At 41.7% G+C, this 19,832-nt stretch overlaps 1 protein-coding gene across 1 annotated transcript in view; it reads right to left on the reverse strand.

The window, feature by feature from the left end:
- Window positions 1–17,526, reverse strand: part of galnt17 (polypeptide N-acetylgalactosaminyltransferase 17) — a 163,144-nt gene extending 145,618 nt beyond the window's left edge. The window contains exon 1 of the mRNA XM_039756995.1: window positions 15,462–17,526. Coding sequence (XP_039612929.1) covers window positions 15,462–15,705 — 244 coding nt within the window. The 5' untranslated portion in view covers window positions 15,706–17,526. The remainder of the gene's footprint in view (window positions 1–15,461) is intronic.
- Between the last annotated feature and the right edge of the window lie 2,306 nt (window positions 17,527–19,832).

Consider the following 19,832-nt stretch of genomic DNA (forward strand, 5'->3'; position numbering starts at 1 on the left):
TCGTGCACTCTCTCTCTCTGACGTTCTCTGCTCCTGACAAGGGGGTGTGAGCAGAGGGGCTGTTTGCACAGAGGCTTTGTTTAGAAGATACGGAGGCTACTCTAAAAAATGCTAAAAGACTACCTTCACATTGCTCCCTTCTTTGCGGCTGCTTTATCGCGGTGCTCATACTTAAAAGCCCAACAGCACGTATTGATTTTTTGATTGTTTGTTTATCTGTCACGCTCTCTCTATCTCTCTGACATTCTCTGCTCCTGACGGCGCTCTTTTGAAGAGAAGATATGTTAGCATTCTTTTAATTGTAAGAAAGAACTGTCATCTCTGTCTTGTCATGAAGCACAGTTTAAACTTTTGACTAAAGGGTGTTATTTCATGTCTAGAAGGCTCTAATAATGTTAACAATGTGAGAGAGTTTATAAGGGCTTAAAATATATAAAAATAACCATACAAACATATGGTTTCTACTTCGCGGATTTTCACCTATCGCGGGGGGTTCTGGAACGCAACCCCCGCGATCGAGGAGGGATTACTGTACCTACACAATAACTATAATTGTAATAAACAAACAATAAAACAGCGGAGAAGCCATGGATTAAACAAAAAGGCTGTAGTTATCAGTAGGGAGATGTGAATCCCGTGGCGAAGCAAGGAAGGGAATGTAGAGACCGGAGCGACGGACGGTCTTATATAGGCAGGCAGCCAACAACGTGGGAGGCGTTGGGATGGGGAACCCAATGTCACCTCACACGGTAGCCGAGCTGCAGGCTATGGACGTATATATGTACGTAAGTAGGATTCAGTTAGCGTCGGGAACCCGTGTACCAAATATCTTGAAGATGTAACAAAGTAACAAAGACTGTTGAAAAGTTCAATATGGCAGCCGACAGTGGCATCATACCACCAAAATAAGTACGTTCATTAGTTTCGGTTAGTGCAGGGAAGCCACCTATCAAATTTCGAGAAGATCGGGCCATAAATAAGAAAGTTCAACATGACAGACGTTGTTGACCATTATGACCATTATGCGTAGAATTTTGAAATCAAACCTGCTTAACTTTTGTAAGTAAGCTGTAAGGAATGAGCCTGCCAAATTTCAGCCTTCTAACTACACGGGAAGTTGGAGAATGAGTGACGTTGGAAAGTTCAATATGGTGGCCGACAGTGGTGTCATAACAACGAAATAAGTATGTACATCGGTTTCCGTTAAAAGTTTAATATGGCGGCCGACAGTGGCATCATACCACCGAAATAAGTACCAAATTTCAGCCTTCTAACTACACGGGAAGTTGGAGAATGAGTGACGTTGGAAAGTTCAATATGGCGGCTGACAGTGGCGTCATACCACCGAAATAAGTATGTACATTGGTTTCGGTTAGCGCAGGGAAGCCGCCTACCAAATTTTGTGAAGATGGGGCCATGAATAAGAAAGTTCAATATGGCGGACGTTGTTGACCGTTATGACCGTTACGCGTAGAATTTAGAAATTAAACCTGCTTAACTTTTGTAAGTAAGCTGTAAGGAATGGGAATGCCAAATTTCAGCCTTCTACCTACACGGGAAGTTGGAGAATTAGTGACGTTTGGAAAATTCAATATGGTGGCCGACAGTGGCATCATACCACCGAAATAAGTACGTACATCGGTTTTGGTTAGTGCAGGGAAGCTGCCTACCAAATTTTATGAAGATGGGGCCATAAATAAGAAAGTTCAACATGGCGGACGTTGTTGACCGTTATCGACCGTTATGACCCGTTATTAACTTTTGTAAGTAAGCTGTATATATTGTCACGCATGCGCAAGTAAAAGGCCGCGGACGGACGTTAAACCGCTTTGAAAGACGTTCGCCGGCAGGCAGTGGTGGGGTACTAACCTTTCTCCTTTGTCTTCCAGGAAAAAAGACGCTCCGCCATTGTAACCTTCCCGCAGTACGTCCACTTCCACCCTTCCTCCGCCATCTTCCTTGACGTCAGCAGTCCCATCCTCCCTCACGGTTCCTTCCCAGCATTCCTCCACTTCCGGCTCCTCCCCTATAAAATGGCCAACGCCTCTGAACGGCGTCGCGCATATGAACTGTTTTTGTTTATATCTTTGACCTGTTTTTTCATTGTGGAGTGTCCGCAATATGGGGCCGGAAAACCACAAAACTTTATGCTGTTTGTTGCTTCATCTTTTACAGTGGCGTAGTCGGCAGGATTATAGCCCTAGAGAAATGACTGAAGGGCAAGACCTCAACACGGTGCTGCAGGGAATGAACGCCCAGATCCTGGCCCTGCAGCAGGCACAAGCCAACACCACCCGGGAGTTGGAGGAGACGAAGGCCAAACTGGCGGAAGCCCAAAGTGTAAGGCCCGACCCGCCTCGTCCAACGCCCCCCGCCTCTGGTGCCCATGACAGAGGCGGACGATATAGAGTCCTACCTGGGCATCTTCGAGAGGACGACCACCCGGAACGAGTGGCAGCGGGCTTATTACGACCTCCCTGTCGAGGAGGCCGCAAGTTATGACCTCATGAAACAGGAGATCCTGGCGCGCTACAGCATCACGCCGGGCCAGCAGGCGCCCGAATGGCGGAGCTGGCAGTTCGACCCAGAGAAGCCGGCCTGTGCGCAGGCCTTCGACTTCTGGGGCAAAATGGGGCGCTTGTTATGACCCGAAGGCCCCCAAGCCCGGAAGGTCGTAGAGCAGGTGGCTTGCGAGGGCCTGGTAAACACTTTGCCCAGCTCCCTCGCCCAGCAGGTACAGCGCCATCCTTTTAAGGACATGCCAGGCCTCCTTGAGGTCTTGGAGCGTCAGCTGGCGGTCTACCAAGGCGGGGGGTTGGAAAGGCACGCTCGTGGGAACCGACAGGGACAGGCGGCCACCCCCGAGCCCTCTTGACACGCTGCAGAAGCGGCACAGAGGCCAAAAGAAAAAATGGCCGCCCCACGCTGTTACAAGTGCGGCGAGGTCGGCCACCTCCTTCCTACCTGTCTCCTCAACACGACAGCAGAGCCGATGGACTGCACCTGGGCGGCCGCCGAAAGGTACTGTACTCCGTCGCACCCTCTGGCAAGTCCAAACACGGGAGTGGTGTTGTTGAATGGGCACTCGGTGGTGGCTTTGTTTGACTCCGGCAGCAACATTAGCATTGTCGCTCGCCGTTACGTGTTACTGCGACAGTGGCTGGCGCAGCACTTGCAGGTCACTTGTGTACATGGGGAGACCAAGTCTTACCGCAGCGCCCGCTGTTACATCACCTGGAAGGGGCAAGTTTCCAACTTGACGGTCGTGGTGTTACCCGATCCTCCCTATCCGGTAATTTTGGGACAAGACTGGTCACACAGGAAAAGCGGCAACACGAACACCGCTCCCGGGGCCTCGCTAGGTCTGGTCATGAAGGGGCGAGGCAGCCTTCCCACGGTCTCCACGCCATGCTCTGAGGCAAGCCCAAATGGCGCAGGCACATCGGGGGAGGTTTCTCAGGCGATGGACTCTGACCCGGAAGTATCCACCGGAGAAGGGACGAGCCAGGGAACCCTTCCCCCAAACCGCTCACAAGACCCCCTAAGTAATTTTGTACCACCAATTTCGGTCCACGCCTGCCTCGTTTAAAAGGGAGCAGTGGAATGACGATTTCCTGCGGTTTGCCCGGAATGCGATTGTTCTTCCAGGCAGCTCACAAGCTGACGGTTCCATGCCACGCGAGCCCTTCTTTGTACTGGAGAATGATCTGTTGTATCGGGTCGCAACCCACGAGGGGGAGGTGCAGAAACTGTTGTTAGTGCCGCGTACCTTTCGGCGAAAGGTACGAGAGCTGGCTCACGCCCACCTCCTAGGTGCCCACCTTGGGGCCGAGAAGACACTGGAGAGAATCAAGCTCTGCTTTTACTGGCCCAGGATCAACGAGGAGGTCTGGCGTTTCTGTCAATCCTGTCCGGAGTGCCAGACTCGCCAGATTCCTAGGAGGGACCTTGCTTCTCTCGTCATGATTCCCCTAATAGACATCCCTTTCGACCGAATAGGGGTAGACCTGGTAGGCCCCCTCGAACCCTCAAACCGTGGCCACAAGTATATATTGGTCATGGTAGATTATGCAACCCGATACCCAGAGGTGGTTCTCCTGCGCTCCGCTAATACAAAAAGTATCGCACGGGAGTCAGTCAACCTATTTTCAAGAGTGGGGATCCCCAAGGAAGTCCTCATGGACCAGGGTACTCCTTTTACCTCAGATACGTTCAAGGAGGTTGCCAAATTACTGCGAATAAAGCACCTGAAGACGTCTGTCTACCACCCCCAAACAGACAGGCTGGTAGAACGTTTTAACCAAACGCTTTAACAGATGCTTCGCAAGGTGGTCAGCGCCGATGCCCTCTCTCGCAGCCACGACCTCTCGGTTAGGTCCACCCGACCTGACGGTCTTGGGCTAAGGGGAGGGTCCTGTCACGCATGCGCGAGTAGGAGGCCGCGGACGGACCTTAAACCGCTTTCGAAAGATGTTCGCCGGCAGGGAGTGGCGGAGTACTAACCTTTCTCCTTTGTCTTCCAGGAAAAAAGACGCTCTGCTATTGTAACCTTCCCGCAGTACGTCCACTTCCGCCCTTCCTCCGCCATCTTCCTTGACGTCAGCAGTCCCATCCTCCCTCACGGTTCCTTCCCAGCATTCCTTCACTTCCGGCTCCTCCCCTATAAAATGGCCACCGACGCTTCTGAATGGCGTCGCGCATATGAACTGTTTTTGTTTATATCTTTGACCTGTTTTTTCATTGTGGAGTGTCCGCAATATACGGGGCCGGAAAACCCCAAAACTTTATGCTGTTTGTTGCTTCATCTTTTACAATATATATACATACACTCTTTGGGGTGCGAGCAACTGTTGCTGGGGGTGCCAAAATCCATCAAGGAAGAATAAAGAAAAACATTATTTGTACAAAATCTTAATTTATTTATCCATTCCTAAATAATTAAATGGGCGGGCTATTTCGTATCAGTGCAATATGGTGTTTGTTAAAACGGATGACTCCGCTCTTACGTGCAAGTCTGCGTGGATATTATAAACTATCGTATCTGTTCAAGTTCTATTTAAATTTTAAATAGAAGGAATTTTTATTTAGTCGACAGAAATATCTTTGGTAGGAATGTAAGTTAAATGTAGGCATCATTGCATAAATTTTTCTTCACCATACAAATGTAAAGAGTAAATTTGCCAAATTCCAACCAAAGATATTTGTGTTGACTAAATCAGGGGTGTCAAACTCAATTGCACAAGGGGCCAAAATCCAAAACACACTTTAGGTTGCAGGCCGAACAGGATAAACATTTATTGAACACACTAAAACTAAACTTTTAAACCTTTAAAACTTTTAAAACTTAACTTTTTTGAACATAAATATGAATAAAACAGACAGGAATATTATTCGAATAAATCAACTCAAACCTTAAATAACTTATAATATTTTGCTCTCCATAAAAATATATCCTGTCTAAATTATACAAGTTAGAAATAAAGTAAACGTTAAAAGAACAAACATTCAAATTTCTTTACTCTTATGTAATTTTATATAAAAAATAAACTTAAATTTTAAATATCCCAAAAGATTTTGCTCTCCATAAAAATATATCCTGTCAAAATTATACAAATTCAAATATGAACATGGTGCATAACAAAACCTGGAAATATAAATAAAATTTGTTCTTTTCAGCAATAACAAATCAAATCATTCAGTTGTCTTTGCTCTTATGTCATTTTATCAGAGCTGGACGCGTGGCATCTTTTTTTGGCAACAAGTTCGTTTCTGTTTGGTGTGAGGTTCTGTGTTGTGGAGATTCTCAGGATGGACTGTAGGTGCTCATCAGTGAAGCGACTCCTGTGTGCTGTTTTGTTAGTCTTCATGACTGAGAAGAGCTTCTCACACAGATATGTGCTACCAAACATGCACAAGGTTCGAGCCGCATGTAGACGGAGCTGCGGGAATGGAGTGAATAAACTGTGCGGGTCGTGCAGTATCGTACTTTGCCTTCAGTATGCCATAACACTGCAGCTCAATCACCTCCATCTGAATCTGCACAGGTGCAGTTTCCACATCGACGGCAAATGGGTTGTGAAACAACTCAAAATTCTTTTTTTGTTCTTCAAAGTCACCAAAGCGCCGTGCGAACTCAGTGCGCAGTGCGCTCAGTTTATCAGTGCGTATTTGGGAACACCGTTGTGCCGACTTGGTTCAACATTACTTGGCAACAGGGAAAGTGGGGCAAGTTGCACTGGTGCATTTGTGTCTCCAATAAAAGCAGCTTCACTTGAAATCACTTTGTGATTTTGCACGGGTAAAACGTCTGCTGAAGTGTCAGATTCTTCTTTATCTCTTCTGCTTTCTGTATCTTCTACATTGCATTCAGGTCTTTCAGGTTATCATGATGTTTTGTCTCATAGTGCCGTCTTAGATTAAATTCTGTAATTACAGCCACATTAGCTCCACAAATGAGACACACGGGTTTACCGGCAATGTCAGTAAACATATACTCAGCCTCCCATCGGTTTTTAAAGGCTCTATTTTCAGAATCAACTTTTCTCTTCAGCATCGTGTGGGCTAGCTTCACAATAACTTGCAGCATCATAAGCTAGACTTGATTAATGCTGTAAGTGTTCGGCAAGGCAGCTGAAGCGCTGCATTATGGGATCTGTAGTTTATTGTGTTACCAGCGCTTCATATCCCCGGACCATTAATGGCAATAATACAGTATATAAAATGATCTCGCCGGGCCGGATATAATTACACGCCGGGCCTTGAGTTTGACACATATGGACTAAATAGAACTTGAAAAGATATATTTTTTCGAATGTGATCGCGCAATTCAGATCGAGTTGACGCGCACTACAGTACATCGAGCCCGCGTTCTATTGTGGTTTTGCCTGTGTGCCTCAATAAGTCACCCTCCCCTCGCTCTTAATTTTTTACCGTTCATCTAATGAATACACTGAGTATGGCTTTACCAAAACAATCATTGATGGCGAATAAAGTATCCATTATTCATAAAGCTTCAATTGGTGATCTGTCTTTCTGCGTTCAGCGTTATTTTTTCATATGTCTCAAACCAAGGGGATGCGAAGGTAAAATGAATCGGGAAATGCACATACATACTCAGTGCATCCCCTCTCGGGAATCGAACCTCGGACGTCGGCGCTAGAGGCGAAGCCTCTACTATTGCGCCACGGCGTGTGGTTTGTCTATTTGAGTGTATGTACAGTAGATCGGGGTATATATATATATACATATATATATACCCGCGCTTCGCAGCGGAGAAGTAGTGTGTTAAAGAAGTTATGAAAAAGAAAATGGAACATTTTAAAAATAACGTAACATGAGTGTCAATATACAGTAATTGTTTTGTGAGTGTTAGGAGTGTTGCTGTCATCAAGGATTTGATTATCATTATTTCTTTCAATCAAGTTCGTATTTGTAGGATGTGTTCAAGTTACATTCCGTGTTTGTCAATCGTTGTAAAGATAACAGGTTTCATTCATCGATTCGTTTCTTACTGCATCAATAAACAGCTCGTCTTCTTCTTTATCTGAGACCCGACACACTGCATGCACGGGTTTTTTACACTGTCTTCCTTTAGCGGGACATTGACTTTTTCCACCGTGTGCTTTGTTTCCGCAGTAGCTGCACTTATGAATATGATTGTATGTGTCAGACGCTTCATATTTTTTTGCTGCCTTCTCAATTGTTTAATTCGGTTTTTGTTTAGCACTCTTTGGAACTGTTGCTTTTTGTCTGTGCACTGCGTCATTTCACGTGAGCCGCTCGGTGTACATTCATCGAAGGTTCCCAGCTGTGCTGGTGCCATCTCGTGCGATGTCCGTGGCTGTATTTAATGTTAGCTAAGACCCGGCACTTAAAAGTTTCTCTCGCAGTTTCGCCGAGTTTGTGCCAAACACCACCCTGACCATCTCATCTTCCTCTGCATAAGCACAGTCCTTCACCCGTGAATTGGATTGCCGCTGACGGACGGCCTTATATGGGCAGGCACTAAATTACGTGGGAGGCGTAACTCCGCCTCCCACGGGCATCGAGGAGAAGTCTATTATAGTATATGGACGAAAAAATAGGTTCCAGTTATGACCATTACGTGTAGAATTTCAAAATGAAACCTGCCCAACTTTTGTAAGTAAGCTGTAAGGAATGAGCCTGCCAAATTTCAGCCTTCTACCTACACGGGAACTTGGAGAATTAGTGATAAGTCAGTGAGTGAGTCAGTCAGTCAGTGAATCAGTGAGTCAGTGAGTCAGTCAGTGAGGGCTTTGCCTTTTATTAGTATAGATTAACTTTAAGAAGTAGGAGGTCCCTTCTTGCTGGTTCATGTTCTTAAAATCACACAGTGCTGAATTCACACTCATTGTAATGTTAAAATACTGAACAGATATTTGGGTGCCATTCTTGTCCTTTCCAATTTGTACATATTAGCATTGGGTTTTAGAGAGTAGCATAGATGTTAAGTAATTAGTAATGTTAATACAATCTAAGAGAAGTAATTAGTAATTACTCATCCAATTCTGGCTAAAGAGCAACTGAAAGTATGGCTGAAGTTGTTTTGGGGGAAACAGAATATTTTACAATCTATACTAATAAACGGTAAAGCCCTCACTGACTGACTGACTGACTCACTCACTCATCACTAATTCTCCTACTTCCCGTGTAGGTAGAAGGTTGAAATTTGGCAGGCTTATTCCTTACAGCTTACTTACAAAAGTTAAGCAGGTTTCATTTTGAAATTCTATATGTAACGGTCATAACTGAATCCTACTTACGTACATATATACGTCCATAGCCTCCAGCTCGGTCGCCGTGTGAGGCAGAGTTGCATCCTCCATCACCACGCCTCCCACGTAGTTGGCTGCCTGCCTATATTGCATCCCTCAAACCCACACCTCCCACATAATTGACTGCCTGCCCATATAAGGCCGTCCGTCAGCAGCAATCCAAGCTGTGAGAAAACAGTAAAAAGGAGGCGTTTCAGACGTCATGCTACATTTTCTGATGCAGCTAGACGGAAACAACTTCCTGACGCTGCCGCCAAATACAAGTTAATAGACACGCTGTCGCTAAATACTCGCAAGCAAATCCACAACTTTATAAAGACGCTACCGCTAAATACTCATGGGCTAATCCACAAGTCTGCGGTGGGTTGGCACCCTGCCCAGGATTGGTTCCTGCCTTGTGCCCTGTGTTGGCTGGGATTGGCTCCAGCAGACCCCCGTGACCCTGTATTCAGATTCAGCGGGTTAGAAAATGGATGGATGGATAATCCACAAGTTCATAGAGACGCTGTCGCTAAATACTCGCAGGCAATTCCACAAGTTCATAGACACGCTGCCGCTACATATTCGTAGGCAAATCTACAAGTTAATACCAGGAATGCCTGGTAAACATCTTAGATTCACGAGTAGCGATTTGGGTGGTGAGATGTCTTTCGAGGTGATCACCAACGATCAAAGAACTGTCACTTACCGAGTGGTTTCCATGCCCGGAGATGGCACCTGCCTTTTCCATTCTCTGTGTTACATATTGCACTGACATATCAGGCTCAATCTTGATATCCAGAGGAACATTGTGTCTTATGTTTTGAATGACTGGGACAGGTTCAAGGTGTGGACTGAAGATGGTACAGGAAATAATTATACTACACAGGAGCACTATAAGAGTGAAATGCTTAAGCCCTTCACCTATGCTTCTACATGTGAGTTGATGGCTGCCGCTGAATTGTTCGGTTGTCGTTTTCAACTGTACTGACATGGCCAAATATTTTACACCTTTGGAGAATCGCCAATGCCTCTTAAACTTAGATTCACATGTGACGATCTGAGTAGTGGACACTTTGATGTTTATGAATGTTTAAACTCTCAAAAGCTGGATGTGAAGTTATCAATTTAACCGGTTGTATAATTACAGCACTTCACAGATGCCGAATGTCACTTCAACACAAGCCCTGCAAATACTAATGTAATTGAAACAAACAATGAAACTCAAACCGATTATGACAGCAGCAATCCAAGCTATGAGAAAACAGTAAAAAGGAGGAGTGTCAGACGTTGTGCTACATTTTCTGATGCAGCTGAACGAAAACAACTTTGTGACGCTGCTACCAAATACTTGCAGAAAAATCCACAACTTTATACAAACGCTGCCGCTAAATATTCGCAGGCAAATCCACAACTTAATACCGGGAATGCCTGTTAAACATCTTAGATTCACGAACACTGATTTCGGTAGTTATCACTTCGATGAATGAAACCTGTTATCTTTACAACAGTTGACAAACACGGAATGTAACTTGAACACAACACATCCTCCAAATATGAACCTGATTGAAAGAAATAATGATAATCAAATCCTTGATGACAGCAACACTCATAACAGTCACAAAACAATTACATTGACAATCATGTTACGTTATTTTTAAAATGTTTCCTTTTCTTTTTCATAACTTCTTTACCACACAACTTCTCCGCTGCAAAGCGTGGGTATTTTGCTAGTTTTCAATAAGCCCCAGTACCAACCATGATCAATCAGCAGTAAAAAAGTCAGAAAATTCTTTTTTGTACAATCCATGATCATTACTAATTATTGTTATGAAGTAAAAGGAGAAGAGTCAGACCCAAAAATTTCAAGGTAACTTAACTGGTTTAGCAGACTATTTACTTGTTATAATTATAGTGTCATAATTGTGTGTTTTGTTAATTTTTAACCACTTTCAATTTTTTGAAACATTAGTCAATATTCATGGGGTTTTGAAACATGTATATTCCAATTTTACTTTTTTACTTTATATATTTGTTTTTTTTGAGTCTAGTTGTTTTTTATTTCAAAATATTTGTATTTTACCTTTATGGGTACCCCCATGGGTATGATGTCATGTGTAAAATGATGGCATCCAGCCTACTTAAGCATTCCTCTGTTGGATTAAAGCCCATGCAGAAAATTGTTATGTATTAGCGTATGTGTACAGATGTGATTGTTGTTCCTGTTTTTTTGGAATAATGATGTGTTTTATTTTTATGTATTTTATGTTATGCTCGTTATTGTGTACTATCTTTTTAAATGTACCCATGCTCCTTGTTTTTTGTGGGTTGTCCCAAGGAGACCCTGCAATGGAGGCCTTCTGTGAAGCATTTGTAGGCCTCGCATCCTTTTGCAACGTTCATTACTCCCAGTAACAACAAAAATGATTTAGGAGTAGTTACTGTAGCTTCGCTCTTGACTTTATCTGCTGGCCTTTGTCCATTCCTTCCAATACCTATTAGGCTTTTAGTATTGTCACCATAGCAAGCAGTTAATTAAAGACAGTTCAAAATGGGCCAGAATACAATTCAGACAAAGGCCAAGGAACACAAAAAGCCAAGATATAAAAAATACTGGGCCCTAAAATACTTAAAGGACCAGCAATACAAAATTGCCAAGAAACAATACAATAATAAGAACAAGTTAAGAAAAGGTACAAAGGCTCAGCAATTCCTATCGGCTAAGCAAAGAAAAGAAGCGGTAAGGAAATACTAAAGGAAAAATTAAAGAACAAACAAAATCAAGCATAACTTCAGTTTTTTTTAGGAAGAGAGAAAATGGATGCCACAGACAAAAAGGAAGAAGTCTTGGGCTACCAAACACTTAAGTGTGGGCTCAGGTGGCAGTTCAGCATGCCCACATCAATGGAAGGTCCCACTAACTTGGGCCCAAAATGAACAGGTAAGGGTACTGAGTAAAATAAAACTTATAAAAATAAAACATTTAAGATGCAAAAGTAAAATCACAAAATGATGAGCAGTAAGGATTGTATTGAAAAAAACACAAATAATAAAATAAAGTAATTAATACATCCATCAATTTTCTAAACCTACTTATCCAGAGCAAGGTTGCGGGAGACTATCCTAGCAAGCATCAGAGTGACGGGGGCTGAGCAGGCTCCTGTCAATAATTGAAAATCCACTGAATCCACTGAACAGTATCATCTCCAGACAGAGAAGCAGCTTCAGCCACAGACTGCTGTCACTGTGCTGCTCCACTGACAGACTGAGGAGATCGTTCCTCCCCCACACTATGCGAAACTTCAGTTCCACCCGGGGGGTAAATGTTAATATTATACAAAATTATTGCCTGTCTATTATACCTTCATTGTTATCACTCTTTAATTTAATATTGTTCTTTATCAGTATGCTGTTGCTGGAGTATGTGAATTTCCCCTTGGGATTAATAAAGTATCCATCCATCCATCTATCTATCTATCAGGAACAATCCCTGGACAGGGTGCCAGTCCATCACAGGGTGAACAAACACATCAACGGTCAATAAAACAATGTCAATCCAGTTAACCAGCATGTCTTCGGCAGGACACCCACGTTGACAGAAAATACAAACTCCATGAATTGAGCACCCAGGGCTTAAACTCTGGTGTCTTTGTTGTAAAGGCAGCAGCGCTACCACTTCGCCACCAAGCCAGACATACTCAATTCATATAATTAATTTAATAAAATGAATAAAGCAATTCAGAAAAACTAGGAAAACAAATAAACAACAATAAATGCAAGTAAACCTGGGCACAGAGCTCCAGCAAAATCAGGACAATGATAACATATATCACTAAACGATTTTATGAAATATATGTTTATCTGTTACTGAAGCAGAATATCCTAAACAACATCTCTCTAAAATTTAATTACCCTTCTCCATGTGAATGACGTGACAATTTTCACTAATATGTCTGACAGCATATGGACTCTCTGAGCTGCTGAATATCAGGCCTTGAAACTCCCTTGGGGGCAGATTTATAAAACTTGCATACTCACACAAAGAGCCCATGATGATGGCTGGTTTCCTAACATAATAAGGTGTATTATACAGCACTCATAGCTACAAGGGCACCAAGCAAGAATGATGGTGCTTTTGTTAACTGTGTGCCATCACATTCCATTGACACAGAAGTCATCGGCAAAGCCAAAATGAGACTGACAAACATTGTGGGTTAATGGCTTGTCTCAACCTGTGATTCATTTATTTTGAGGCAAAGTAGCTTTGGCAGACATGACAGCACTGTACTAGGTGGCTGGCTTGTTGTTAAAGTAATTGGCTGAAAATGCAGCTTATCCTATGACCGGTACTATTAATTGTAACAGCAATCAGAAGATAGTGGACACCCTCTCAGACACTACTGACTTATACCTTTCCCTGATCCCGCACATCAAAGCCGTGCAAAGCGCACCATAAATACAGGTGGCAGTGTCTTGATGCGTCATGTGAGACGCTGCACTAACAGCCAATAAAGATCTGCAAAATCCTGACTGCATATGTCTGAGGATGATTAGCATTGTCCATATACGGCTATTTCTGTGTGGCAACCTAGTGGGGTTTGAGGTGCGTTCATGAACGCGCAATTATCCAAAGCTGCCCATCATTCCCTTCAATGTTGATTGGGGGCTACCATCAAAGGGTCTATAATGTGTTCCCCCACCTACATGATGTTCATGATCTGGTAACTGCCAAGAACTTGACTGTCAATCTGTTTCTTCAAAATGATGAATTATTTTACAAACTTTGGCTGCAGACTGAACACTTAATTGAAATATACAAGCACTAAGTACCAGGTTCACACATTTTATGTCTAACCTTGTTCACCTTATAAAAGTACCAGCCTGAATTCAAAGCAAATCACACATGTTTCATGGGTAAGGACAGACAAGATTGAAATGCTAAATAAGTGCAAGTGACCTGGACCCAGATCTGTTCTATAAAGATCTGATATAAAAACAGTGTGATAAAATGATATTAAGGGATGATATACTGTAACAATGTTTTTAAAAACACAAATGTTCAATCATTTGAAAAAACAGGTAGCTTCAAGCATAAATGTTAGTGCATATTATCATCATTGTTTCTGGATGTCACTGTCATAATATTCTGTCTTTAACTGACACTGTCACTTGTAATGTTTTCTTTGAAATATTGAAGATGTTGATACCTTTTTTCCTTTGTATTGTGATGTAATATATTTTAACTTTTTCTTAAAATTCACTTGTAAAGAGAAATGGGTCACTCAATACTGCTATGTCTGACCAGAAATCACAATTAAAAGGTGAACAGAAGTATGTGTGTGAGTTGAGAAGCTTGGTGTCAATACAGTTGTTTTTCAAGCAGTTCACACATTCATTTTTAAACTCACAAAACCCAACTCAGGATTGTGGAGAAAATAACAAAAGAGTTCTTTTCACAAATTGGCCCATGGCATAATACAGTTTTCATCTTACATTAAAAGAGCTTCTGGGCGAGGCTGCCTGAACAAACATTTCAGTTGACTAACACTTGACAGATATTAGAAATAATGGAAGGATCGTTTAAAAATTATTTTATAATCCCCAAAACAAAAATATGGCAATGTAAATTGCAGTGGAAAATATTGTGAAAATATTAATGTTGACTGACACCTAGAACAATGACAGAATGCTGTAAAATGTCATATTTTGCTTTATTGGAATAAGGTGCATCCCTTTGAGTTACTGTAAATCATAAGTTGCCAAGGTGAGTGTTCCTCACCCACATTACAAAGACAATTAATTTGTTATTATTAATTATTTGGCCAACGCCTTTATCCAAGGTGACTTGCAACATTTGAGAAACAATAGGTGTTTTGTTTTTCTAATTGTAGCGCAGCAAGGTGAAGTGACTTGCTCGTGGTCACACAGTTTCAGCAGTGCAATTTGAACCTACAGCCTCAAGGTCTGAAGTCCAAATCCTTAGCCATTAAGCCATACTGCTAATCTTGAACCCACAACCTCAGAGTTTGAAGTTCAAACTCTTAACAACTGTACCATGCACCTTAGCTGGAGAATCTAAAATGACCATCTTTGAGTGTGACTTGAAATCATTGCCCCCACATCTGGATGAATCAGGTGTACAGTAAAATGTACTTATTTGTAAATAATTTTATCAGTCTTCAACAGGCCTTTTAGTATTACAGCCGGGTTCGGACTTCTAAATCATACTAAGTAATTTACTTAAATAGAAAGATCAAATTCCCATGCAAAAGATTACTCTGGAAAGGTGTTTTCTAACAAGCTGCTCACATGGCCAGGCTATCCCAGGTCAGTTTGAAGCATCTCCTACTTTCTTCTCTAATTTCTAGTGTGCTGTTTTTTACTCCTCTGCTTACAAAACCAAATCTTTGAAAACAGCAAATACTGAATACCAGTGTTACAAATTATAGTAATTCAATCATTATCTGTATAAGTAAGAATAAAGTAGAACCCACACGCCCTAACTTTTAATTCATAACAGGTTATGGGAAACAGAGTGGATGGGATACTTCTCAATTTGTAAACTGCTCTCAAGATATCCCTTAAGACCCCCGGCATGTAAAATGGCACAACACTCCCAGTGACAAAACAGGGTCATCTCCATCACCCTCTCTGCCCTTCACATACCTCCAACGACTGATAACTTACCGTTGAGTTGCCGGTAGACCACTTCTTCCAGGAAGGAAAGCCTCTTAAGCACGGTGTCCTGAAGAGCCCCGGGTCCCTGAAGTGTCAGGTTCGAGTGGACTTCTTTCCGGGGCTGCACCGAAATCTCTTGTTCAATGCCTTTGACTGTCCTTGACTTGCACTTGGTCCAGAAAATCATAAACCCCGTCGCGACCATCAGATTCAGCAGAAGCAAACTTCTCCATCTTCTTGGAATAAAAGCCATCAAATTGTGTCTCAAGCCTGAGGAGCTTGTGCTGTCAACTGCGTGTTTCGCGTTTACTGAGAGTCTCTCACAGATTAGTTGAACCGGTCCGCAGGTGAGCGTGGCTTCCTAACATGTTCCCTCCTCTGCACGGGAGGCATTCAAGAATTCAGCATCTCAGACTGTGAGAAATATGAAATCAATTAAATCAGTGATTAGTCCAGCATCTAAGATGACCGTCGACTAACATAAAATATGCCAATAACTGCGTAACAAAGATTGGGATGCACATTCAAAATGTAGTCTTAGTAGGATCTACCCGAAGGAGGCAGGGTTTTTTTGTTAACTTTGGTGATGACGTCATTAATCGAAATTGTTACATTTTTGTTTATGATGTATTAACTTTTGATTAATCCATGTCTGCTTAAACATAACCATCTTAATGAATCCCTGTGAACCTTTAATTGTGCCGTCGGCAGGTCGTTGCTCTATAAATGCTGAGGTGCCTTGCAGAAGGCGTGAACCACTCGCACCATCGGCACTCGGTCGCCGCGCCACTTTAGACTAGCAGATAACTTTACATGCTACATCTGACCGCTGATTTTTAAACTGAATGTGCATTGCACTCATCAGTTAATATTGTATATACCTGACACAAAATAATTTCTACGCCAATTATTAACTGTCTTGTGTTTTTATACTAGTGCTGACTAGCTGGAATTAAAGAAATTGGTCCTCAAGTTCAGCGTACCGAATGGCACTTTACATAATGAAATTACAAAATGGTTTTAGTTTATTTCTACTAAACGATGTAAACATTGGAGTTTCTTATGGTCCTTCTATGAACCTCCAGCTGCGGCCGGCATTTTTGTTAAATGAAGCTCCTGTCTTGCAGATCGCGTTGCTTAATGCGCACTTCAGTACGTAACGGTTTCTTGGCTATGGCGCTACGGGAACATTTTCCCAAGATACAGCGATCAGAGCGGTCTGCCCATTGTAACGTGAACATGGAGTCCTCATATCCAGTTTAACGGTCAGATTCCTTGTTCAGGTGCCTGTCGCTCAGAAGTTCCCACGATCCGTGTCTCCAAAAGATCCAGGGCAAAACGGACATATGATGAGGAAGGACAGCGAGCTTCTGAAGAAAAAAGATCGCCGTACTCGGCTCCTTGGACTGACATTTCCCACCATTCACATCATTACTGTTTTCGTCTTAATACCTATAACATTCACCCCACAATGCTCACGTCTCCATATAAGATCCCCTAGCATCGTATCTCGAAGAGCTACTCGTCTGCCGGTTGTCTCATCTCCGCGGTCGGGATTGTGCGCAAGTGAGCTAGGCGGCGCGTCACTCAGCCAGGATCCTTGTTCCAAAACAGACTTGAACCCGGAGGTCTGTAAATTGCCAATCAGGGGGTCGCACCGATTAATAAATACATCGGCTAGAGACAGTCTCCTCCGCCCGAGAGTAAGTGATGGTTGGCGGACTGAAAAAAGCGGAATGGATTTCTCAACGAATCCTTTCCTAGGAAGCTCTAAGGTCGGGAGGAAGGCAAAAAATGGAATCTTGTAAAGAAACAGAGGGAACGACGCGTTGCTCCCGAACACAGGGTGGGTGAGGCCAAGGTACTTTTATTTTTTGTTGGGTTTTATTAACCCAACACAGTTCGGTTAGAAATTCTTTTAAATGAATCCAACGGTATTCGTACTGATCATTTGAGTTTCAGACCCCGGCGAACATTCATTAGAAATCAGCTTCCGAAAAGTCATGGATGGATCCATTTCGGCTTAAACATTTAGTGCAGTCCCTGCAAGGCACGAGCTCCCTCCCCGCTGCAAAACAGAACTAAATGATCAGACTGGATGTTCGAGTTACATTAGCTTATTGCCTAGCATGTGTCGGGGTATTTTAATAGCATTTAGAATAGTCTCTTACGGGAATGGACAGATTTACAAAATCCTATTAAGCTCTGTAAGCAATTTTAATATCCATTAAGAATTTAAAGTATGTCCTACATAAGATCTTTAAGACTTTGCATTAACAATCTAGGATATAATGTTTTTAAAATGGATTAAAATCGAGGAAGCATGACGAAACAATCATCCTTTAAAATACATTTTACACTGTGATATGTTAGGAGATGTCAAACTTCAGTAATAGAAACAAGGCTGGAGTCAAGTCTAGAAGGGGTTCCAAGGAAGAGGGCCTATGAATTGCAGACTTCAAGCATTCATTGCATGCAAGGGATATGCAACAAAGTACTAAATATACTTTAATATACCAGCCATTGTTATGCCCAAACATTGCCATGAAATAGGAAGGTATGCATAAAAAGTGCTGTCATTTCTACATGGTGTATGCAAATACCCTTAATTGAGAGCAAAGTGCAACTTAATCGCATCTGAATTGTTTGATTATAAACTGTGGATCAGAGGGGTAAATCAAGGAAAAATGTGCCTTTGTCCTAAATGTTATGCAAGGAACTATATGAATATAAATATAAAGTCAAAGCTTAAAGTTATACTTGATCAGGGCCATTTCTAGCTTTTTGGTGGCCCTATGCAAGAATCTGTTTGGGATCCCCTATTTTGTTGAACGCGGGGAGTTCAACCCTTTTATGATGATCTGTGGCGATGCATCAATCTATTACACTTTAAGAAGAAAAAAAAAAACAGTCTAGATTTTTAAATCTAAAATTCAAATTAATGATCTCAAGTTAACCCGAACAATTTAAATGTACAGAAAATGGCAATAAAAGGTAAACATCAAGCTTCCTGTATATCCATAAATTCAGCAGAAGCAGTATTTTCCTCAAAAATGTTTATTTTAAATTTAGAAAACGTTTTTCAACATGAAACATAATAACATAAAATTTATCTCCCCTTCCACCTAAAACAATATAAAATAAAATAGGCCATTGTCCAGAAGAACAGAAAATAAATTGAACAATTGCTGAGAATAAAAATTTAACCAGCATCCTGCAAACGACCGAGAAGAAAACCAAATAGCATTTTATCTACTATAAAAATACAATAAACAAGCATCTATTTTATTAAAGTGCAAGTAATAAACACAAAACCACAAGAAGAGTAACACTTGTGTTGTAGTTTGATAGGAACCACCTGTAACTATGATCACAGTCGTTATTATCCTCAAAACCTCTGCTTTCTGGCCTTTTTACCACTCTTATTTCAACTTCACCTGTTTGTTGTCTGGTACAAATCTTGTAATCGATATTTAACCCACTTCCTATTGTCCAAATGACTTGAAATTTTGCACACTTACTCACTTCCGATGACAATACATGAATCAATAATCAGTTTCACTAATTGATCAATTAATCCATGTTAATTAAGAAATGAAATTTTCATATGAAGTTAAAGATTTCAACAATAGATGGCGCTAGTAACGGATAGAAATATTACAGGAAGTGTTAAAATACTGATTACAAAATTATACTAAAACAAACCCAAAACTAAAAAGTTGAAAATAGCATATATATATATAATACTTTTTAAAAAACACACTTATAGTAAGTTCAAAAGTATACTAAAAAGTAAAAAATAAGTCCCTCATACATCACTCGTAAAATAAAAGCGTTTTTGGATAAAAGCGTTTTTGAACGTTGATGTATGAGAGATTTATTTTTTACTTTTTAGTATATTTTTGGAACTTAATATAAGCATGGTTTTTAAAAAGTATTTTTTTATATTTACAGTATATTATTTAGAAGCAAAGTCGTTAATGACAGTTGCTTGCCAATCTCATGATTAATGCTGATTATTGCAAGACCAGTGAATGACCTCAGGTAAATCTTGATGAGTTTCTGCTTTGAGAAGCCACCCTCTGCTGAGGGCACAGTCACAAGAAGTGTGCAGGTGATTCGCAGAACAATCCACGGATTGAGATACAGTTCCTTTAGGTATTTTTTGTGGATGAAAGCGAGATGGTCAAGTGCATTCATGTCATCAGAATGCAGGAGTGTTGGCAAATGGATAATTTTCAGAGCAAGCTCTTTTGCATCAATGTCATATTCATCTCTAATACTTAAGGTGCTGCTGAGCTTGTCACACTGGTTGCATAACTCACCATTATCTTGTTTTTTGAAGTCTATAGATGCAGGTGGAAGCTGACGTTACACTTT

The sequence above is a fragment of the Polypterus senegalus genome, chromosome 6 (assembly GCF_016835505.1).
Source record: "Polypterus senegalus isolate Bchr_013 chromosome 6, ASM1683550v1, whole genome shotgun sequence".
In the NCBI taxonomy this organism is placed as follows: Eukaryota; Metazoa; Chordata; class Cladistia; order Polypteriformes; family Polypteridae; genus Polypterus; species Polypterus senegalus.